Source organism: Gorilla gorilla, chromosome 1 (genome assembly GCF_029281585.2).
Source record: "Gorilla gorilla gorilla isolate KB3781 chromosome 1, NHGRI_mGorGor1-v2.1_pri, whole genome shotgun sequence".
NCBI classification, from domain to species: domain Eukaryota; kingdom Metazoa; phylum Chordata; class Mammalia; order Primates; family Hominidae; genus Gorilla; species Gorilla gorilla.
This window is the reverse complement of record NC_073224.2, coordinates 186,178,621-186,203,458: the sequence shown is the minus strand read 5'-3', so window position 1 is coordinate 186,203,458 and position 24,838 is coordinate 186,178,621. Positions and strand designations below refer to the sequence as shown.

The window sequence follows — 24,838 nt, the reverse complement described above, 5'->3', positions numbered from 1 at the left end:
AAATATATACTGAAACTAGTATAATACTTCCTCTTAAACTTTTGGGCAAAAATTGAATATAATGAAAAATTCCGGTTTTCTAGTTCTTGAATAGGTCACCGCTTTTAAAAGTGCCAAAACGGTCTTATTTTAATAATTGTGTTATGAATTGCCCTAAAATGTCTTATAGACATCTTTGCTTTCTTGAACCATGTACCTCCAATTGAACCATTTCAAGTATTTTACTGTACAAAGATGCCCTCTAGGTGCTAGTGAGGCTGTCTTCTCTAACTTAATGGCTCTGGAATTCTCTCCAACACCAAATCTGTGGCTTTCCCATTACATTTCTCTCTGCTAGCAGGTAGTAAAGTGTCCCTTACAATTTACTATTAGTACTCCTGACTCTAGTAGCAATCTCTGCCCCTCAAATAAATTTTGATATGGGCCAGGCATGGTGGCTCACACCTGTAATCCCAACATTGAGAGGCCTGAGGCAGGAGAACTGCTTGAGCTCAGGAGTTTGAGGCTGCAGTGAACTATGCTATGATCTTGTCACTGCACTCCAGCCTGGGCAACAGAGCAAGACCCTGACTCAAAAAATTTTTTTTGATATGTTATAGGCTGGAAAACAGAATTAAATTAGCATAAATTAGGAGTAAATGGGAGGTGGCAGGGAATGGGGAGATGTAGGTCAAAGGATAGAAAGTTGCACATATGTAGGATGAACAAGTCTAGAGATCTAATGTATAACGTGAGGACTATGGCTAACAAAATTGTAATGTACTAGGTATTTTTGTTAAATAAGCAGATTTTAGCTGCCCTTGACATACACACAAGAAAGTAACTACGTGAGATGACAGACATGTTAATTTACTTCACTAAACATTTTACTATTTATATATAAATCCCATATGTTATAAACCTCAAATATACACAATACAATTTATCTTTTAAAAAATAAGTAAATAGTGTTGAATGAATGTCTCCAATGAGTGGGCTGTATTTGTTAGTTGATTTTCAGAGCTCAAGAGCTAACTTCATTTATACCTAGTTCTCAGAGGTAGAGCTTTGAATAGTGAATAATCAGATATTATACAATAAGTATCATGATAATGTATACTGCACAGTGGGCTTTACCTATGTATGATCCCATTTTATCTTTACTAACAACAAATGAAACCAAGTGGGTGTTAGAATGTTCCCTTTCATGGGGACAAAAACTGTATCAGAAAGATTCAGAAGTTAGGGGAAACACCACAGTCTAGGTTAGGAGTATAGACACTAGAGATAGAACCCTAGGGTTAGAAAGATTTGCATCTGAATCCTGGTTCTGCAACTCACTACTTGCATAATCTTGGGTGAGTTACTTAAAACACTAGGAAACTTGCTCACAATCACAGATAGCTAATGATGCAAGCAGACAGAAATCCAGGTATTTTAACTCCAGATCTAACATTCTTTCCACTATACGACATTGTCCTACATTTGTACAAATAGCCTCCACTGATTTTATCAGCTTTGGCGCATATATAAAATATGGCTCTTTTCAGAGAAAAGAAACTAAGGTGGAATTTCATTCTCACAATTTTTATTTTATTTATGTATTTATTTATTTTTGAGGCAGGGTCTCGCTAAAATATGGCTCTTTTCAGAGAAAAGAAACTAAGGCGGAATTTCATTCTCACAATTTGTATTTTATTTATTTATGTATTTATTTATTTATTTATCTTTGAGGCAGGGTCTTGCTCGGTCGCCCAGGCTAGAGTGCAGTGGTGCAGTATCGGCTCACTGCAACCTCCACTTCCTGGGTTCAAGTGATTCTCCTGCGTCAGCCTCTGGAGTAGCTGGGATTATAGTTGCCTGCCACCATGCCCAACTAATTTTTGTATTTTTAGTAGAGAAGTGGTTTCAACATGTTGGCCAGGCTGGTCTCAAACTCCTGACCTCAGATGATCCACCTGCCTTGGCCTCCCAAAGTGCTGGGATTACAGCCATGAGCCTCTGCACCTGGCCCATTCTCATAATCCATTCTCATAATTTTTAATCAGTCATCTATATCTCTTTTTCTTTTTTTTCTTTGAGACCGAGTCTCGCTCTATTGTCCAGACTGGAGTACAGAGGCACGATCTCGGCTCACTGCAACCTCCTCCTCCTGGGTGCAAGTGATTCTCATGCCTCAGCCTCCCGAGTAGCTGGGATTTCAGGTGAGCACCACCACGCCCAGCGAATTTTTGTATTTTTGGTAGAGACGGGGTTTCACCATGTTGGCCAGGCTGATCTCAAACTCCTGACCTGAGGTGATCCACCCACCTCGGCCTCCCAAAGTGCTGGGATAACAGGCATAGACCACTGTGCCTGGCCTATATCGCTTTCTTATCTAAATCCCTATGCTCCCCTTTTCTTCTTGCCTTTTTTCCCCCAGGGGAATGTTACAGTCCTGCTATTTATCCAGCCACTGATTAAGCTGGATAAAGCTGGCAGGAACTTCCAATTAATCTCGCATACAATGTCCCCCCTGCCTGGCCATGAGCACAGTCAGGCAAGGTCTACGTGTATGCCCTTCTCCTTGCTTTTGTTCTATCATTAATATATGTCATATCTATTTCATTCTCTAAATTCATCAGTATTTTCTGAATGTGTCCTACATATTAATTTATATCTTGAAGGCAGTCTAGTGTTGTAGATAGAAAGATGAAAGATTTTTAAGAGAAAGACTTGATTTCAGGTTCATGTTTAATACGCACTAGATTGTGCTATCAGGCAAGTTTTAACATCTCTATGCCTCAGTTTTCGTATCTGTACAATTATGATAATTTCTACACTTCACAGGGTCTTTGAAAAGAGTAAATGAAAAAACATTAAGTTCTAAGTGTATTGTCTAGAATAGCACTATCTGATAAAACTTTCTAGAAGTAGGGAAAGATGTTGTACTTCTGTTGTCCAATACAGTAGCTACTAAACACATGTAGTTATTAAGTACTTCAAATGTGGCTAGGGTGACTGACAAATTGAATTTTTAACTTTATTTAACTTTAATTTAAATTGGAAGTCTTAAACTATTCATTGATTGCATACAAAAACAGCAGAGCAATCTCTCGTGTCTTCTAAAGTTCATTTATAATTGTGATAAATATAAATACAGTTTAGTTACTAAGCTAGTATCCCTCATCCTGCCTAGCTAGATCATTTCACAAGAGGAAAGCAGTAAACATGAATAAAACTAAATATAAACAGGCTTGGCATTTGTGGTTTTCTCTCTGGTTCTGTTTCTCAAGGTGTTGTGATCTGTTGGTGTTTTTCCAGCATGAATCACAAAGCACCAGGGATTCATTTCTGGAATACTTTGCTCACCCCAAGTCTTCAGTTTGCTGACCAAGATATAACAATAGAATTAGTTTTAATATGCTTTTCTGGAAAGGTACTCGGGTTTTCTGCTCTTTTTTCTCCCTTAAGGATCTTTTGATAATTTAAATATATATATAATTAAATCTGCTGCATTTATAACTTTCTGTCTTCTTTTGTCCATTTGAAAGAAATCCCCAAAGCTTTATGATGGGCCAAATTTTAAAATATAAATATTAAGTCCACATCCAAGCTGTAAGTTTACAGTGAGAATCATCAAGGTCCCAAAAGAACACTTTCAACACATGAGCCTTATCATTCCCATACCTATTTCTAAGGAAAGCTCCCCAGAATGGGTATCATCATGGATCAAAACAGGTAAACTTACTTCAGATGTTCACCAAATGTAGTAGTTATTCGATAGATGGCAGTTTTTAGTGACGCTCTGAATGCAAATCTTAATGTTTTATATGAAGTGTCCACAAGGCTTCCTGAAATCCGGGGTGGTTTACTGGAAGCATGAGGAAGCTTAAAGTACTTGTCGACTGCCTACACCAAGAAAGAAAACACGTCAGTTTAGATTATAAAGAAAGCCAACCTAGGCCAGGTGCTGTGGCTCACATGTGTAATCACAACACTTTGGAAGGACGAGGCGGGAGGACTGCTTGAGCCCAGGAGTTCCACTGTACTCCAGACTGGGCGACAGAGATCCTGTCTCAAAATAACATAACATAACATAACATAACATAACATAACATAACATAACATAACATAAAATAAAATAAAATAAAAAATTAAAAAGAAAAAAGTCACTTCAGTCCAAAGAATTAAGATTTGAGATAGATACAAATGGATATATACAGAGAGATATACACATATCTATAGCTATGCTGTAACACATTTCTTATTGTAGATCACAGTCAAAATAGTTTCATAAACAATGCAATAGGGAGGCTCAGCTACTATGACAGTTACCAGGCCCCCCCCAAAATCCAGACTTGCCCTTGGAAATGAAGCTATCATTCAATATCCTTGAAAATGCAAAGCTTGAAGTCAAACACTGATGTCCTACTCTGCTTATGATGTGACAGCCAGGAGGAGCTTTATTAAAAGACCTCAGCCAAAAAAAAAAAAAGACCAAAACTTTATACTTTACAGAAATAGTTATTCACTGAATAGTTTATCTTCCTTTTCAATTCAGATAAGCCATTTATGATACTGTTACATCATGAGGTCCCCATGGAAAAATAAACTGACAAGATACAACGGTATAAGCGTACTATTTATAGTTAAGAATGTAACCACCAAAAGAACTGAAAACAAAAATAATTAAAATTATTTTTGCCATCAAGTTCTTAATTTCAAGAGCTCTTTAACATCATCTGTTCTTTTTAATTTTAGCATCCTATTTTTGTTTCTAAGATGCAATATCCTTTCTTATTTCTAAGGATTCTGATGACAGCTTTTTTGTTTTTTAGTTTCTTCCAAGCTGATTTTCCCCCTTTGCTCCCTTTAGTCTCCAACTTCTGCATGAGAGACTTTCCTCAGAAATCTAGTGATCCTCGTTCACAAATGCAAGTGGGACCTGCTAAAGAGCTGAGCACCAATTCTAAGTGCATGACTGGGGATTACAGACAAGCGGCTTCACAGTGGGTCATCTGCAGGGACTTCTGGGGGGTGAACCTTCAACTCAGTTACTTTAGGTCTTTCTTCTTGGACTGGTCAGAGTGCCCAAAGAGAAGTCTTCTAGTATCCTGACTACAGGGCCTGCCCCAGTGTTCTGAAGCCAAGTGGACACCAGGGCTTTTGAACTCATCCCTCTCCTTTAGTACAGCACCCACAACTCCCCCAGACTGGGTGTTCTACTCTCTCTTAAAGGATAAACCTCAGACTACAGTGGAGGAGGAGCAATTACCCCACAGCATAGGATCTGGGGATCTAACTAATTTTCAAACAGCTCTCACCCAAACCTCTTTATTTTGGGTACCTGTCCCTTCGCCCTTGGTTCTAGAGTTACTTGGTGCTTCTCCCACCACCAATTTGAAATCTGCCTCTGGAAACTGCTAAGTTAGCTATCTCAACCATCTGCTTTCCAGCTTTGAAAGTTTTGTTGCTATTATGTCCTCTCCTGTTTATGGATTTAAGTATTATAAAACACCTTTTCTATAGTTTAGTAGAGTTTTGGGGAAGGAACAAAATTTGATGCATGTGTTCAGTCTGCCACGGTAACTTTAGCATTACTTAATATTTCACTGAATTTCACTGAATTTAGTGTTATTTAAGAATTTCACTGAATTTAGTGTTATTTAAGTATTTCACTGAATTTCAACTACTACCTAAAATTATCTCAAGCATGTTCCAGTCTTGGGAAACACTTTTAAAAGTGATAGTTGAAAAAATAAATGATTGGACTCAGAGTCATCGTGGCAGATTGAACAAATGCATCAAATCTTATTCCATCATAATGGAAAAGTTATATTCTTTTCAATTTTCTTGCAAATGTCCTGATCAACCCTCAGTATACCAGGAAAAATAATCATCATCATTAACGCCTGGGTCCTATGAATACTTTATATTTTTTGTAGTCTAAAATCATTTTACCAACAATTTACAGATGACAAGGTAATGTAAAATAACACCATAAAACTTTAAATAAGAAGGCCAGGCACAATGGCTCACACTTGTAATCCCAGCACTTAAATAAAATAAAATAAAAATGAAAATAAGAATATAAACATGGCAAATCCAAATTTTTATTCCATATTTTCTAGGTTTTGAAGGTATACACACCTGAAATAAGTAATGTCCTTTGAATGCAACTAGCTGTTCACCAGCTATTATGCATAAATCTGGAATATATCCATCTTGTAAATACTAACTCCAAATTTAAGCTGTATGTCTAATAGGTTCTAGCTCATCAATACTTCTGGTTCTTTTTCTTGCATTTGCACCATCAAAATGCAGTACCTTAAATAACTTTTGACAACTCATAATTTTGCTGAAGAAAGTACAGCCATTTTCTTTGCACCTTAATTGCAAAACATTTTCTTTTTCTTTCTTTTTATTTTTGAGACAGAGTATCACTCTGTCGCCCAGGCTGGAGTACAGTAGTGTGATCTCGGCTCACTGCAACCTCTGCCTCCAAGGTTCAAGCGATTCTCCTGCCTCAACCTTCCAAGTAGCTGGGATTACAGGCGCCCGCCACCACGCCCAGCTAATTTTTTCCTATTTTTAGTAGAGATAGGGTTTCACCATATTGGCCAGGCTGGTTTTGAACTCCTGACCTCAAGCGATCCGCCCGCCTCAGCCTCCCAAAGTGCTAGGATTACAGGCATGAGCCACTGCACCTGGCTGCAAAACATTTTCATTCTTAGGTTTATAAATACAAATTCAAATGATCAATTCCAATGGCTTTTTTTCTTTGACATCACCTATTGCCTTCTTATCTTTGTATACACACAGCTACCTTCAGCACTTATCCCCTTACAAATCGTATAAAGCAAATTTTGGTGCACAAATACAACAGCAAATGAAGGAACACTGGTCATGTGTACTCTTAGCAAAATGAGAGATTTAAGTTCTTATTATAAAATACTGTGGGATGAAGTCTTTCCTGTTGAATGACTTACTAGATAAGCATACCACATATATTTCCTTGCTCTCCTTAAAAACATATTGTTCTGTAATCCTTGAGTTTCAGGAAAATATATCTAGAATGTCATCAACTGAAGGTTCACAGTTTGAAATTCCTTTTTTTTTTTTTTTGAGACGGAGTCTCAGTCTGTCATCTTGGCTGGAGTGCAGTGGCACAATCTCAGCACACTGCAACCTCTGCCTCCCTGGTTCAAGCAATCCTCCCACCTCAGCCTCCCTTGTAGCTAGGATTACAGGCATGCACCACCATGCCCAGCTAATTTATTGCTATTTTTAGTAGAGACGGGGTCTCACCATGTTGGCCAGGCTGGTCTCCAACTCCTGACCTCAAGTGATCTGCCTTCCCCGGTTTCCCAAAGTGCCGGGATTACAGGTGTGAGCTACCGCGCCCAGTCCTGAAATTCCTCTTATATGATCAATTTCACCATCATCATTAAAGTCTAGAGCTATGCTGTCCAATAAGGCAACCACTAGCCACATGTAGCTATTGAGCACCTAAAATGTGGCAGGTCTGAATTGAGATATGCTACAAAGTGAAAAACAAACACCAGCCGCCCCGTCCAGGAGGGAGGTGGGGGGTCAGCCCTCGCCCGGCCAGCCGCCCCGTCCGGGAGGGAGGTGGGGGGGTCAGCCCTCGCCCGGCCAGCCGCCCCGTCCAGGAGGGAGGTGGGGGGTCAGCCCCCGCCCGGCCAGCTGCCCCGCCCGGGAGGTGGGGGGCGCCTCTGCCCGGCCGCCCCTTCTGGGAAGTGAGGAGCCCCTCTGCCCGGCCACCACCCCATCTGGGAGGTGTACCCAACAACTCATTGAGAACGGGCCATGATGACAATGGCGGTTTTGTGGAATAGAAAAGGGGGAAAGGTGGGGAAAAGATAGAGAAATCGGATGGTTGCTGTGTCTGTGTAGAAAGAAGTAGACATGGGAGACTTCATTTTGTTCTGTACTAAGAAAAATTCTTCTGCCTTGGGATGCTGTTGATCTATGACCTTACCCCCAACCCTGTGCTCTCTGAAACATGTGCTGTGTCCACTCAGGGTTAAATGGATTAAGGGCGGTGAAAGATGTGCTTTGTTAAACAGATGCTTGAAGGCAGCATGCTCGTTAAGGGTCATCACCACTCCCTAATCTCAAGTACCCAGGGACACAAACACTGCAGAAGGCCGCAGGGTCCTCTGCCTAGGAAAACCAGAGACCTTTGTTCACTTGTTTATCTGCTGACCTTCCCTCCACTATTGTCCTATGACCCTGCCAAATCCCCCTCTGCGAGAAACACCCAAGAATGATCAATAAAATAAATAAATAAATAAATAAAAAATAAAGGTACATGAACAAAAAAAAAAAAGAAAAACAAACACCAGATTTCTAAGAATTAGCATGTAAAAATGGATATAAAAGATCTCATTAGTAATTTTATCTTGATTACATGATAAAATGATACTACCTTAAATACTGGGTTAAATAAACTGTACTATTAATTTCACCTGTATTTTGTTAATGTATCTATCAGAAAATATAAGATTACATAGGTGACTGCATTTTATTTCTATTGGACAGAACTCGTCTAGAGTGCTGCTGTCTCTCTGCATTTGTCTTCCAATGTGTCTTGGTAATTGTTTTAACATATTGGCAATTTTCTTCCCTTTACCATGTGGACAGAAAATTTAAAAATTATGAATTATCAATTGTATTCAATGAAAACTAAAAAAGACTACAAAGATGTGTGTCTAGACTTTTCATATAGCTTTTCATGAAAAATCATGCAATACTACATGATTTTATCATTATTCTGTTTTCATATTAGTCTTTTTTCAACACAAGAATAACTAATGAGTAATGATAAAATAATTCCTAGGATAATCGATAGCAAATTTTTACAAGATAGTGAAAATGTACAATCACTAGATCTATAATATACCTTCGATTTTAAAAGGGCCCAACAGACCTACATGGATAATTGCAAGATAATAAATTTTGTTGAATTTTTTTTTTTTTTAGAGACAGGGTCTCACTCTGTTGCCCAGGCTGAAGTGCAGTAGTGCAATCATACCTCACTGTAGTCTCAAACTCAAGCAATCCTCCTGTCTCAGCCTCCTCACTATTAGAGGCTACAGGTGCACACCACAGCACCCAGCTAATTTTTTTTAAAACTTTTTATAGAGACAGGATCTCGCTTTCTTGACCAAGCTGGTCTTGAACTCCTGGCTTCAGGCAATCCTCCCACCTCAGCCTCTCAAAGTGCTGGGATTACAGATGTGAGCCATCACGTCCAACCTTGTTGAATTTTTTTAAATAAGTAATTGCTCTCTTTGTTCTCTAAAAGACCTCTAAGAAAGAATAAAGGTCACAAAATAGCAATCTTTATAAATAGTTAGAAATGCTCAAAATAGAAATGCAAAAAATTAGGTCCAACACACCCTAATGGTACAAGCGTTAAATTAAGAAGGAAAATCTCAGTTGAGAGTAAATGTGTCCTTAACCCCTCTCTAGTTCTTACTAATCTCACACTATCCACATTTGTAACAAAAGATAGGCAGGCCTCAGGTTCAGAGACCTCAGCAAGTAAGAGTGTCAAGCTAGAATTTAAAATCATTGACTTTTCTCACTTGAATTGCCTTATCCTCAATTCTGATATCCAAAAAGCACTGAAAACAAAAAACTTCTGCAACCTTATTTTTTCTTTTTGAGACTGGGTCTCACTCTGTTGCCCAGGCTGGAGTGTAGTGATATGATTACAGCTCACTGAGCTTTGACCTCCCAGGCTCAAGTGATCCTCTGTGCTCAGCCCCCAAGTAGCCAGGACTATAGGCGTGTGCACCTCCCCACCTAAATTTTGTTGTTGCTGTTGTTGGAGACGGGATTTCACCATGTTGACCAGGGGCTCAAGCAATCCATCAGCCTTGGCCTTCCAAAGTGCTGGGATTACATGTGTGTGCCACCGTGCCCGGAGAATCTTTTTTTTTTAAAGTGATGTGATGTTGTAACAAAAGATGTAAATCTTTTGGTGGCAAAAGCTGACCTGACCTGGACTCACCTGGCAGTAAAACATGACCTGTGCTGACACAGGCTATTTATAGTCTTCATCCCACTTTACCCCACTTAATCTGAATATTCAGTTAACAGGAGAAAAGCATTAATGTATTCGATTAAGGGGATTCTACCTCAGATACCAAAAGGAATGTAATATAGTATATGATGTGTGTGTGTGTATACACACACACACACACACACACACTATGTCACATTTTTAAAATTAATAAACATCTGAATTCTGAAATATATGGTAAGGTTTGAGATAAAGGACTATAGACCCATATTCTATTTGTAGCAAGTCAAACTAGTTTTCCTTTACTATAGTCATAAAATTTCCTTTACAGTAGTCATAAAGTTTCCTTTTAAAATAAATGACTTGGACGGGCATGGTGGCTCATGCCTGTAATCCCAACACTTTGGGAGGCCAAGGCAGGAGGATCGCTTGAGCCTGGGAGTTGGAGACCAGCTTGGGCAACAAAGTGAGACCCTGTCTCTTTATTTAAAAAAAAAAAAAAAAAAAAAAAAGAATAAATGAATGACTTAAAACACTAAGTAAATAAAAGCTCAGGGAAATAAAATGTGACTAAATGACAATAGTATGTGATAATATAGTTATGACAAAAATTATGAAGATAATATATGAATAGTTTAAACTGGGTATCTGTCTGACACTATGTCTGCTAGATTGCTTGCTAACAGTACTGACAGCAATACTTTTTTTTAACCTTTCTTTTAATCTGAAAGATCTTTTCTCCTGTATAAGAATTATCATGTGGCTGGATGCAGCGGCTCACGCCTATAATCTCAACACTTTGGGAGGCTGAGGCAGGCAGATCACTTGAGCTCAGGAGTTCAAGAGCAGCCTGGGCAACATGGCAAGACCCTGTCTCTACTAAAAATACAAAAAAATTATTGGGCATAGTGGTGCGTGCCTGTGGTCCCGGCTACTTGGGAGGCTGATGAGGGAGGATCAATTAAGTCCAGCGTGTGAAGTTGCAGTGACCAGTCTGGGTGATAGAGCAAGACTCTATCGCAAAAAAAAAAAAAAAAAAAAAAATTGTCATGTAACATAGGAATAATGACAACAAAGCAGTAAGAGCTAACATTTACTAAGCACCTAGTATGGGTCACACATGCCAAGGGCCTTACAGAGATAATCTCATTTATTCTTCACAACCCTATGAAGTAGCTGGCTACCATTATCATCACTCCCATCTTCCAGATATAAAAACTGATGTTTAGAGATTGCCATATTTATTAGTTCTATAATATACTTTTTTTTTTTTTTACATTTTATGCTTTTTGAAATGAAGGTATGTGTTCCAATTAATGGCATCTTAGATTCAAAGAAATATAATAAATGTTATTTTCCAACTAGGAAACAGTAGAAGCTGGAATTCAGACACAAGTCAGTCTGATTCCAGATCTCACACTTTGGCACATCTGCCATACTGCCATTCTATCGTGAAAAAGGAGGTTAAGAGACGCAAAACTCTGCCAAGCTCTCCCAAAGGTAATCTAAAAGGGTGGCCTGCGAAGGACTTGGGGTCCAAAACCCTAGTTTCCAATTCTGACTCAGCCATTTACTAGGTACAATCATGAATAAGTTGTACTCACACAGAAAATAGTTTCTGAAAGAGACTTCAACATGCAAAATAAGCCTTCTTTTAACCTCACAGGGTTTTACAAAAAACATTTTTAAAGCATTTCTTTTGGAATACTACGCAAATGTTAGGTAAAGCAGTATAGGACTTTACAGAAACCGAGAATAGACTCTGACTGGTACAATGTTGGTCAAGGGTCTCTGGGCCTTCAAATCCATAGCTCTGGCCCTCAAGAATCTTCCTTTCTTTCCCCCATTCCTCCTTCCAACCCCTACATTCTCCAGGAGCCATTAATTATCTCACATCTCTCTATCCCCTACTTGCAAGACTAGCTCAGATTCACCTGTCATATGTTCTCTGATCATCCTGCATTTCTTTTTTTCTTTTTTTGAGATGGAATTTTGCTGTTGTTGCCCAGGCTGAAGAGCAATGGCACAATCACAGCACAATCGCAGCTCACCGCAACCTCTGCCTCCTAGGTTCAAGCGATTCTCCCACCTCAGCCTCCCGAGTAGCCGGGAATACAAGCATCCACCACCACGCCCAGCTAATTTTTTGTATTTTTAGTAGAGATAGGGTTTCACCATGTTGGCCAGGCTGGTCTCAAACTCCTGACCTCAGGTGATCCACCCACCTCGGCCTCCCAAAGTCCTGGGATTACAGGCGTGAGCCACCACGCCCAGCCTCATCCTGCATTTCTATGCGCAGTGGCACTGTGGCACTGACTACAACTGTAGTTCTTTGTATGATTATCTGTTTTACATCCTGTAAGCTCCCGGAGGGCAGGAACCCTGTCTTTTTCCATTCTGTATCGTATCACATGCTAATTGCTTGATAATTAAATAGTTACTGGAGGGATGGATCTGTGAATGGCATAAAGGTAAACATCAATATTCCAAATAGATCAAAATTTGACCTTCAAATGACGAGGCAAAAAATATAATAGATAGGGCTGATCAACTTCATTAGGATGACATTGGCCTTTCCACAGAAACCAAGGCTATCTAAAGAATGTAAAACATATTTTAAAGATGAAAAGGTTCTGGAGATGGATGGTGGTGATGACTGCATAACAATGTGAATATATTTAATGTCATAGAACCATACACTAAAAATTAGATTTAAAAGGTTAATTTTTATGTTATGTATATTTTACTAAGTTTAATTTTTCTTTCTTTTTTTTTTTTTTAGAGACAGGGTCTCACTCTGTTGCCCAGCCTGGAGTACAGTCACATAGCTCACTACAGCCTCAAATTCCTGAGCTTAAGTGATCCTTCAGCCCCAGCCTCCCAAGTAGCTGGAACTATAAGCTAGCATCATCACACCTGGCAAATTTTTTAAAATTTTTTTTAGAGACACTGTCTCACTATGTTGCCCTGGCTGGTCCTGAACTCCTGACCTCAAGCTATCCTCCTGCCTCAGCCTCTCAAAACTCTGGGATTACAGGCATGAGCCAACGCACTTAGCCAAAAAAATTTTAATTATAAAATATATCATTTTGGTTCCTAACATTTTGTATGTAAGCACCCTTTTTAAAAACAACAATAAAATCCTGTGGACCTCCAGAGGATACTACTTGTTGTCCATCCACTGATAAAGGAAATAACTACTATGAATTCAGCAATACTTTCAAATGAATTTGTATTTTAATTAACCAAAACAGCATGTAAAAACCTCTGAGAAAACAGCTGCAAACATGTTGGAGAAATGGTAATCATTCAAATGAAAGTACATATGTCCCTTATAATAACAGTGATCTCCAGGATGGTCTGGCCACTGGCTGAAACCACTGAGCTAGCTAGCATATCCATCACTCTACTCCTTGCCCTCTGAATAGTTTGAAGAATGAAAGGCTCCCCTTCCCTTTCACATTTTGCCTTTAATGATTCAGTGAAATGGCTGATGTTATTGATACTGAAAAGTAAAACAAAAGGATAGAACAGTTCCACACAATTGTTCCTTAGTAACACCCAGAAGCCAGTAATGTACAACTTGCCTTAAATTACAGAGATACTTAAACTTACTCTCTTCACTTTGATCCCTTCTAGACCAAAGAACAGAAAGCCAAAAATATATAACAGGGATCATATGAGTCACATCACATTCCTGCCTCTCAAAACAAAAAGATGGTTTGGGAGCATTTTAATCAACCCATTGCATCAGAATTGTCACTAAATTTAAGCCCCAAAACAGAAGTCTTCGTCCACTGAACGAGCAATGATGCAATCCAGCAGCCATCCAACAAGCATTTAATAAGTGCCTGTCATTTGCCAGGTACTATATCAGATGATGGGAATAGAGGCGAGACAAAGTCCCCACCTCTACTCTAGCTAATATGAAGAGGAGACAATAAAAGTCAATAAAGACAATAAAGTGTTGAGGGGGGAGATATAGAGTAGAGCCAGACCAAAGGAGAAAAATATGTTCTAGACAAAAAAGGAAAGAAAAGGCAGCATGTGCAGTTAGAGTCAAGTTAAGAAAATAAGATATATTTGGTGGGAGGCAGAGACTGAATAGTCTATGGTAGTTATAAGAGCGGAGGACTCATGGGAATAGCAAAGTGGCTGGAATCAGAGCACGAAGTAACTCAGTTGAGAGTCCATAGGGGCAAGAGGATGTAATAATTCAGGACAAAAATGCCAAGATCCTGAAGCAAGGCAGGAAGGATCAGCAAGAGAATGGGTGGGTAATGGAACTGCCACATGGGTGCAGCTCAAGGACATGGGGACAAAGGAGCTGAAGGAATTGGTAATAAAGTGGTTGAAATAATAGACTGCAAGGTCTAAACTGGATACAGAAAGGCATATACGTAAGTCAGGAGGGAGCTGAAAGACAAAGAACATGGGGAAAAGGAACTGGAAATCCTGGTAGGATCAAAGAAACTGTACAGAAGCAGCAAGGACATGAAAGGGCTGTGCCTGGAGCAAGGGCTCTTACATTGGGTCCATAGACCTAAGGGAAAAATTCAGGGGGTACAAACTTGAATTACACATTTATCTTTACTAAGATCTAATTAAAATCTAGCATTTCCTTCAACTATGAATGTAAGGAACAAATCATAGTAGCATTAGCAGTTCCTGTGACTTTGTCACCAACAGAAATCACCAACATCTCCATATCCCAATACGATTGTTATAGTTATCTTGAAATATCATTCATCTTATCCCTACCTCAAAATAAGTTATTGGACTCACTGACAGATCTTGTTATGTAATGCAGTAATTAAAAACCACATATTACTATATCATAAATTTAACATCTTGATAATTTCAATATAACTGATTTTTTTTCTAATCCTAAGCACTTTATGCATTTAAGAACATGATTCTGAGAAGTCCATGGGCTTCAACAGACTGCCAAAGGAATCTTTGGAACAAAAACATTTAAAGACTCTAGCTTACAGGGTAGAATCCTGGAGTTTCAAGCTCTGGAGGTGGAGTACTCAGGGGATAATTGGGCCTAGGTGATAGTTGTGGGTTGAGAGGGTATACAAATGGGTAGTGAAGAGGAGGAAGTCAAAGAATTGTGCAGACAGGGTGTGGGGCAGATTACCCACACAGACTCTGAATTACTCATTACAATCAACCTCAGGATGTAGAGTGGAAAAAAAAAAAAGACTGTGAGGCAGTTTGCAAAATCTGATGATGGCAGAGCATGACCAAAAGGTTGGCCATGATGTGGCTTAAGGGAAAATAGACATTATATGCCTCATATAAGGAGGAGTTTTATACTGAGAAGCTAAGTATCAGGTCACTGGTCCTGTTCTCTTTGTTCCATCTCTTCTCAACATCCAAAAATATGCTTCTTTGCCTCGTTCTACTCTGCCCCTCGAAAGTATTCTCCATTCCAACTCCCCTGTTTCTAAGTAAATAGGGCCTGCTATGACTTAAATTTGTCACCCAAAAGCATGTGCTGGAAACTTAATCCCCAATGCAGCAGTGTTGAGAGGTGGGGCCTAATGGGAGGTGTTTAGGTCAGGAGGACTCCACTCTCAATAATGAATTAATGCAGATTATAGAGGGGTTTAATACTGTGAGTTCGATCTCTTGCTTTCTCTTGTTCAGGTGATCCCTTCTGCCATGTTATGATTCAGCAAGAAGGCCCTTACCAGATGCAGCCCCTTAATCTTGAACTTCCCAGCCTCTAGGACCATGAGCCAAATTAAGTTTCTGTTCGTTATAAATTACCTAGTCTGTGGTATTCTGTTAGAGCAGCATGAAACAGAGTAAGACAGGGCTTGACCTTTTGACAAATCTGTAATTCCTATTTTCCTACTCAAAGGTATGAATGACTATAATCAAACAGATTGCTTTCCTTCTAACCAACTATGAAGAACCAGAAATTCTGATGGTGGTAGAGGTAAAAGCAGAGTAATTTTGGTATAGAATACCTCTAGGGCAGGCAGTGTGATCTTTATGAAATCAATTCAGTGAGTTTTAACCAGCATTTTAAAAAATGAAATAGAATGAAAAATATTAAAATGCACTACACATAGTAAAAGGTGAGTACTGTTCCAAGAATCCTTTATTTCTGTTATCTACACACACACACACACACACACACACACACACACACACACACACACACAATATTTTGAGTCTACTGTAAATGTACTGCAGATCACAGTCCAAAAACTTTGAAAGCCACAGTTCTAAGGGTAGAATCATTCTCTCTGAAGAAAGAATAAGGGATGTGGATCAAGCCAGGCGCGGTGGCTCACGTCTGTAGCAATCCCAACACTTTGGGAGGCCGAGGCAGGTGGATTACCTGAGGTCAGGAGTTTGAGACCAGCTTGGCCAACATGGTGAAACCCCATCTCTACTAAAAATACATAAATCAGGCCGGGCACAGTGGCTCACGCCTATAATCCCAGCACTTTGGGAGGCCGAGGTGGGTGGATCACGAGGTCAGGAGATCAAGACCATCCTGGCTAACACGGTGAAACCCTGTCTCTACTAAAAATACAAAAATTAGCCGGGCGTGGTGGCAGGCACCTGTAGTCCCAGCTACTCGGGAGGCTGAGGCAGGAGAATGGTGTGAACCCGGGAGGCAGAGCTTGCAGCGAGCTGAGATCACACCACTGCACTCCAACCCGGGCGAAAGAGCGAGACTCCATCTCAAAAAAAAAAAAAAAAAAAACATAAATCAGCTGGGCATAGTGGCATGTGCCTGTACTCCCAGCTACTCAGGAGGCTGAGGCAGGAGAATCACTTGAAACCAGAATACGGAGGTTGCAGTGAGCTGAGATAACGCCACAGCACTCCAGCCTGGGTAACAGAGCAGAGACTCCATCTTAAAAAAAAAAAGTGGGGGAGGGATGTGGATCTGTAGCTTTTTCCAGGGTCTACTGCACTGCTAATGCCCTGCAATCAGACTGGGTTCTAGTTCCAGCTCTGCCACCTAGGAGATTGTGTGTCAGATCTGAGGTAAGTCGCTGTACTACTAAGCCTCCCTCATCTATTAAAAAAGGGCGAAAACACTTCCACCTTGCTGACTTCACAAGATGGTTATAAAGATCAAATAATGGCCGGGCGCGGTGGCTCACGCTTGTAATCCCAGCACTTTGGGAGGCCGAGGCGGGCGGATCACGAGGCCAGGAGATCGAGACCATCCTGGCTAACATGGTGAAACCCCATCTCTACTAAAAATACAAAAAAATTAGCCCGGCGTGATGGCGGGCGCCTGTAGTCCCAGCTACTCGGGAGGCTGAGGCAGGAGAATGGCGTGAACCCGGGAGGCGGAGCTTGCAGTGAGCCGAGATTGCGCCACTGCACTCCCGCCTGGGCCACAGAGCGAGACTTCGCCTCAAAAAAAAAAAAAAAAAAAGATCAAATAATAATGATATCACATTACTCTAGACTATAAACACTGTACCATTATTGTTGTTTTAACTACACTGCCAGAGTGACAAAAAATAATGTTATGACCGTAAAGATATGCCCAAATCATGGTCATCCTATTGTGCAGTCAGATAAACCAAATACTGGAAGCTGCAGGGAATTACTAGGAAACTATTTATTTACAGAATGGCACTTGGGAAAGAGTACAAATAATAAAACTATCCATGTAGACACACACATCTCAAGTAACATACATGAGAAGGTACTCACAAAAAGTGCTCAAAGCAAAAGAATCACTGGCTGTGATGGGTAAGATTTTCTAATAGGTAAAATGAATTGAGTGTTAAAGAAAGAAATGGAGAAGCATATTTTCTCTTCATTATCTTTTATTTTTTTGAGACAGGGTCTCACTCTGTCACCCAGGCTGGAGTGCAATGGCACAGTCTTGGCTCACTGCAACCTCTACCTCCCGGGTTCAAACGGTTCTCCCCCGTCAGCCTCATAAGTAGCTGGGACTATAGGTGCACACCACCACACCCTGCTAATTTTTAAAAAATTTTTTGTAGAGACAGAGTTTCATCATGTTGCCCAGGCTTCTCTTCATATCTTAAATGGTTTCCCAAGACCAAAAGATGCACCAGTTATCATTTAAGCCTAGTTCAATTCCACTTCCTCCAGAAGGCCTACTATATACACCAGATGCTATTTTTATTTATTTATTTATTTATTTATTTATTTATTTACTTTTGAGACAAGGTCTCGCTCTGTGGTCCAGGCTGGAGTGCAGTGGCACGATCTCCACTCACCATAACCTCTGCCTCCTGGGTTCAAGTGATTCTCCTGCCTCAGCGTCCCGAGTAGCTGGGACTACAGGCTCACACCACTGTACCCAGCTAATTTTTCTATTTTTTTGTAGAGATAGGGTTTTACCATGTTGCCCAGACTGGTCTTGAACTCCTGAGCTCAGGTGATCTGCTCACCTCAGCCTCCCAAAGTGTTGGGATTACAGGTACAAGCCACTGCACCCGGCCTCCAGATGCTATCTCTAAATGCCTCCAGCCCTTAGTGTTTGTAGCTGTCATGTGACACGTAACTAATATTATAAGGTGACATAAAAAGTACCAAGTAACATGAAGTTAGAAAAAGAAGCCTACTGCAAAGCAGAAAGTATGTGTTTTATTTTTTGCTCCTCTTTAAGTCTAGGACCAAGAAAACCTATTAGCTAAAACTAGCCATCAAGCCTGGTGATAGGCATCTACTGGCTTCAGTTCCTGAGCCTCAACCCAATAGGGCACTTATCTGCATGGGTCATTTAATCACAGGTCACTTTCAGTAGCTACAAATTGTGTAAGGATTTACTTTTGTCAGTGAACAGAAGTCTAGCATTTTAAACAATGTGTTTAATACCAGAGGCATATCCTACAGGTTTAGTATACTTTCTTTTTCTGTTTCTGTAAAATTTCATAAGCAGATTAAAAGTTTTCTCTTCCAAACTATCTTTTAGTTTTGTTTTTTAAAATAGAGACAGGGTCTCGCTCTGTTACCCAGGCTGCAGTGCAGTGGTGAAATCGTAGCTCACTGCAGCCTCAAACTCCTGGCTCCAATGATCCTCCCACCTCGGGCTCCTGAGTAGCTGGGACTACAAGCATACACCACCATGGCCAGCTAATTTTTTATTTTTTGTAAAAACCGAGTCTTGCCATGTTGCTTAGGCTGATCTCAAACTCTCCACCTCAAGCGACCCTCTGGCCTCAGCCTCCCAAAGTGCTAGGATTATAGGCATGAGCCACACCAGCCTCTTTTCTGTCTTTTAGATTGTAATTTCCTGAGGGTGAAAAAGTATCATTATTTTAACTTCCAACATGTTTTGTCACTCGATAAATGTGATATATAGGAAACAAACAAAGCACTGGGTGGGAGGGGAAGATGACCTCTACCCCCTCCTAACCCACAGATTTCTTACCTCTTGCAGCGTCAACAAAGTATTAAGGATAGCTGGTAGTGTAGTCTGGACAACTCCAAATCTATCCTCTGTAAATGATGCTGCTACTAAGTGCGACAGACCTCAAGGGGAAAAAAAAAAGGTTAAAAATCAATCAAAATTAGGCAAAACTATTTGAAATACATCTATTTTAGGAAGGATTAATATTCTTAATATAAAAAGAAATAAAGGCTGGGCATGGTGGCTCACACCTGTAATCCTAGCACTCTGGGAGGCTGAGGCAGGCAGATCGCTTGAGCCCAGGAGTTCAAGACGAGCCTGGGCAACATGGTGAAACCCCCTCTCTACAAAATTAGCCATGTGTGGCACCACAAACCTATAGTCCCAGCTACTCGGGAGGCTGAGGTGGGAGGATTACTTGAGCCCAGGAGGCAGAGGTTGAAGTTAGCCAAGATCACACCACTGCACTCCAGCTTGGGCAACAGAGTGGGACTGTCTCGAAAATAAAAAGTAAAAAAAAAAGTAAATAAATAAATAAAGGGAGGAGCAATTCAATAGAAAAATGGGCAAAAAAATTGGAATAGGCACTGAAAAAAGTACTCAATTGCATTAGTAATGAATAAAATAACAGTCTCTGGCTTTACATTCTATTAGGAAGAAAATTTTAAAAATAATATAGTGTTGCGTAATAATATGTGCCAGGAAATTAAAAAAAAAACAAAAAACATGTGGTAAGGGCATACAGTATTCAGAGAATGGTCAGGAAAGGCCTCTGAGCAACATTTAAGCACTGAGACGGCTGTATCTATAAGATGAAAAGAAACAGCTCTTTAACAACTAAGTTTTCATATTTAACATAAGTTAACATAAGTTAAAAACAATCTATCTGTTGCACTTTTTTGAAGTAGAGAAAGATATAAAAGAATCCAGGCTCAACAGCCTGGGCATCTTAGCAAGACCCTGTCTCTATACAAAAAATATAAAACTTAGCTGGGCGTGGTGGCATGCACCTGTAGTCCAAACTACTCAGGAGGCTGAGGGAGGAGGATTGCATGAGCCCAGGAGTTCAAGGTTGCAGTGAGCTATGATCATGCCACTGAACTCCAGCTTGGGAGACACAGCAAGACTCCATCTCTTCAAACAAACAAACAAAAAGACTAAGTGTGGTGGCTCACACCTGTAATCTCATCACTTTGGGAGGTCAAGGCAGGAAGATCACTTGAGCCCAGGAGTTTGAGACCAGCCTAGATAACCTCGTCTCTACAAAAAAAAATTTTTTTTTTTTTTTTGAGATGGAGTTGCACTATTTGTTACCCAGGCTGGAGTGCAGTGGTGTGATATCAACTCACTGCAACCTCTGCCTCCTGGGTTCAAGCGATTCTCTGGTCTCAGCTTCCCGAGCAGCTGGGATTATAGGCACGTGCCAGCATGCCCGGCTAATTTTTGTATTTTTAGTAGAGAAGAGATTTCACCATGCTGGCCAGGCTGGTCTCGAACTCCTGACCTCAGGTGATCCACCTGCCTCCGCCTCCCAAAGTGCTGGGATTACAGGCGTGAGCCACCACAACCGGCCCAAAAAAATTTTTTAAAACAAAAATTAACAGGGCGTGGTGGTATGCAACTGTGGCCCCAGCTACTCAGGAGGCTGAGGTGGATTGCTTGAGCCCAGAAGGTTGAGGATACAGTGAGCCATGTTCATAACACTGCACTACAGCCTGGACAACAGAGCAAAACCCTGTCTCCAAAAAAAAAAAAAAAAAAAAGAACCCAGGCTCAGTTTCTCTGCTTACATACAAGAAAAAATTGTGCCCAAATCAAAATACGCCTAAATATATTTTTCAAAATGATCTATATAAAACAAAGATATAAAAATGAATCTGTACATTCAATGACTGAAATCAAGGACCAGAACTGACCTTTCATGGATTATACTTCAATATTTAACTGACAATTAAAATCATAGTTACAGTTCACAGTCATTGCTTACCTTCTAATGCCCAAATATGCATTTGAGCATCTGAAAAAACAGCCTGAATGGAGGCCTCTGGGTGCTACAAATAAAAACAAAAACATTCAAGTGAATTCCCCTGAGCGAAAACTCCATTATTTCCTTTAATTAAATATGTAGACCACAAAACAAAAAATTCACAGCTGCCTCTCAAGAATTAAAATTTAAAATAAATTCTTTTATATTTAACTTGATAATTACTCATTTAACTATAATAAAGCACTCTACCATCAACTCACTGTGTGGCCCTTGCCAAGTCTTTAAATCTCTGTGTCTCAGTTTCCAATTTAAAGTTACACATACTCAACCCACCTCAGAGGATCAGTTCTGAGATCACTTAAGAGAATGGTTACAGAAACTCTTTTTAAAAAACTTGGCTGGGGCTGGGTGCGGTGGCTCATGCCTGTAATCTCAGCACTTTGGGAGGCCGAAGTCAGGAGTTCGAGACCAGCCTGGCCAACATAGTGAAACCCTGTCTCTACTAAAAATACAAAAAATTAGATGGGCGTGGTGGCAGGTGCCTGTAATCCCAGCTACTCAGGAAGCTGAGACAGGATAATCACTTGAACCTGGGAGGCAGAGGTTGCAGTGAGCTGAGATCGCGCCATCGCACTCCAGCCTGGGCAACAAGAGTGAAACTCCATCTCAAAAAAAAAAAAAAATTTTGGCTAGGCGTGGTGGCTCATGCCCGTAATCCCAGCACTTTGGGAGGCCGAGGTGGGTAGATCGTTTGAGATGAGGAGTCTGAGACCAGCCTGGCCAACATGGTGAAACCCCTTCTCTACTAAAATACAAAAATTAGCTAGGTGTGGTGGCACGCGCCTGGAGTCCCAGCTATTTGGGTGGCTGAGGCAGGAGAATTGCTTGAATCCAGGAGGTCGAGACTGCAGCAAGCCAAGATCATACCAGTGCATTCCAGCCTGGGATAGCTGGAAGTGGTGACTCACGCATGTAATCCCAGCACTTTGGGACGACGAGGTGGGTGGATTACCTGAGGTCAGGAGTTCGAGACCAGCCTGGCCAACATGGCGAAACCCTGTCTCCACTAAAAATAGAAAAATTAGCTGGGCATGGTGGCACGTGCCTGTAGTCCCAGCTACTTGGGAGGCTGAGGCAGGAGAATCACTTGAACCCGGGAGGCAGAGGTTGTAATGAGCTGAGATCATGCCACTGCACTCCAGCCTAGGCAACAAGAGCAAAACTCTGTCTCAAAAAAAACCTCCCAAAAACCAAAATAAATAAAATAAAAAATAAAAATAAAAAAATTGGCTGGGCGCAGTGGCTCACGCTGGTAATCCCAGCACTTTGGGAGGCTGAGGAGGGCCAATAACCTGAGGTCAGGAGTTTGAGACCAGCCTGGTCAACGTGGTAAAACTCCATCTCTACTAAAAACACAAAAAATTAGCCCACGTGGTGGCGCACACCTGTAGTCCCAGCTACTTGGGAGGCTGCAGTGGGAGAATCGCTTGAACCCGGGAGGCAGAGGTTGCAGTGAGTCGAGATCATGCCACTGCACTCCAGCCTGGGCGACAGAGCAAGACTTTGTCTCAAATAAATAAACAAATAAACAACAACAACAACAACAAAACTGCCTACTTGTTATCTCTTTTTAATTGTCTACCCTCAACCCCACTCAGAGAAAAACCGCCTAACCTTCATGTAAAAAATGTTTTTATTTGTACAAATTTATGGAGTACATGCGAAATTTTGTTACATGTATATAATGCATGATGATCAAGTCACGGCATTTTGGATATCTGTCACCTGAGTATAATATGTTTTTGTTAACTGTAATCATCCTACTCTGGTATCGAACATTGGATTTATTCCTTCTAACTGTATACTTGTACCCTTTAACCTACTTCTCTCCATCCTCCTCCTACCCTCTATCCATCCTTCCCAGTCTGTTATCTTTCCACTCTACTCCCATGTGATCAAATGTTTTAGCTTCCATACGTAAGTAAGAACATGCAATATTTATTTTTTTGTGCCTGACTTATTTCACTTAAGATTATGATGTCGGGCCAGGCGAGGTGGCTCACGCGGTAAGGAGATCGAGACCATCCTGGCCAACACGCTAAAACCCCGTCTCTACTAAAAATACAAAAAATTAGCCAGGCGTGGTGGCAGGTGCCTGTAGTCCCAACTACTCAGGAGGCTGAGGCAGGAGAATGGCGTGAACTTGGGAGGCGGAGCTTGCAGTGAGCCCGAGCTTGCAGTGAGCCCAGATCGCGCCACCGCACTCCAGCCTGGGCGACAGAGCGAGACTCCGTCTCAAAAAAAAAAAAAAAAAGATTATGATGTCCAATTCTATCCATGTTGCTGTAAATGACACAATTTCATGCTGCCTAACCTTCTTTAACGTACCACCATGGAATAGTGTGGAACAACTGGTCCATTTGAACAAATGCTGTCTTTGGTTATGTACCCAATGAAGCCTACTAAGTACCATACAACAAGTCTATTAAGTTACATTTTTTAACATCAAATAGCAGCAGTGTCTATAATTTATCATATAATAGACCCACTTGCAAAACTGGGATCAAAATTAGCCTTTTACTTTCAAGAAAACAGGAGATCTTGGTCACCATGTGGTCTGCCACTTACTGTCTCTGTGCCCTTAGACTAGCTATATGACTCCTCTGAGCCTCAGGTTTCCTTATCTGTAAAATGAGGATAAAAAGACATATCTCACAGGAATGCTGTTAGAATCAAATGAGGGAACTGAAGCGAAAACAGAGTATGGCACACATAAGCCACTCATGGTGAGTTATTTTCCCCTTCTTCTTTATTTTTTTTTGAGACGGCGTCTCGCTCTTTCGCCCACGCTGGACTCCAGTGGCTGTATCTCGGCTCACCGCAAGCTCCGCCTCCCGGGTTCACGCCATTCTCCTGCCTCAGCCTCCCGAGTAGCTGGGACCACAGGCGCCCACCACTGCGCCCGGCTAATTTTTTGTATTTTTAGTAGAGACAGGGTTTCACCATGTTAGCCAGGATGGTCTTGATCTCCTGACCTCGTGATCCGCCCGCCTTGGCCTCCAAAAGTGCTGGGATTACAGGCGTGAGCCACCACGCCCGGCCTTTCCCCTTCTTTTGAAACCAAGCACTGAAGTAAAACTTCGGACAACCCCTCTTCCTTTTGGTGGAAGACAAGACACCTTCCTCTAATGGGCAGACCAGGGTGGATTATTTTTTGGTAAAGGTAACGGCTAGTTGGGTGGATCGTCCCTTCCACCATAGTGGAAAAGCAGTTTCAAGCCCCTGAAATGACTGTGTTATGCGTTATCTATATTCTATCAGGGTTGCTCAGACCTCATTTCCACCAGAGTATGACTCCCAAATAATAAATATAACAGATGCCAATATAAACTTTCACTTGAAGGTATTAATGGAGTGAGTGTGATATTAGATAACACTGCAATATCTGCAGAAAGAGAGGCTA

The 24,838-nt window shown here is 40.9% G+C and overlaps 1 protein-coding gene and 1 non-coding gene across 8 annotated transcripts in view; both read right to left on the bottom strand.

Annotated features, from left to right (window-relative positions):
• The window catches only part of NDC1 (NDC1 transmembrane nucleoporin), a 73,679-nt gene that overhangs the window by 3,140 nt on the left and 45,701 nt on the right, over positions 1 to 24,838 (bottom strand). For all 7 annotated transcript variants that reach the window (XM_063698486.1, XM_063698488.1, XM_055349453.2 and 4 more), the window contains 3 exons: positions 21,376 to 21,439; positions 19,410 to 19,510; positions 3,710 to 3,870 (listed from right to left, as the gene is read on the bottom strand). In XM_063698486.1, coding sequence (XP_063554556.1) covers positions 3,710 to 3,870; positions 19,410 to 19,510; positions 21,376 to 21,439 — 326 coding nt within the window. The remainder of the gene's footprint in view (positions 1 to 3,709; positions 3,871 to 19,409; positions 19,511 to 21,375; positions 21,440 to 24,838) is intronic.
• On the bottom strand, positions 2,404 to 2,539 carry LOC115932356 (small nucleolar RNA SNORA58). The gene has a single exon (XR_004068644.1). It is a non-coding gene; the product is annotated as a small nucleolar RNA SNORA58 (small nucleolar RNA).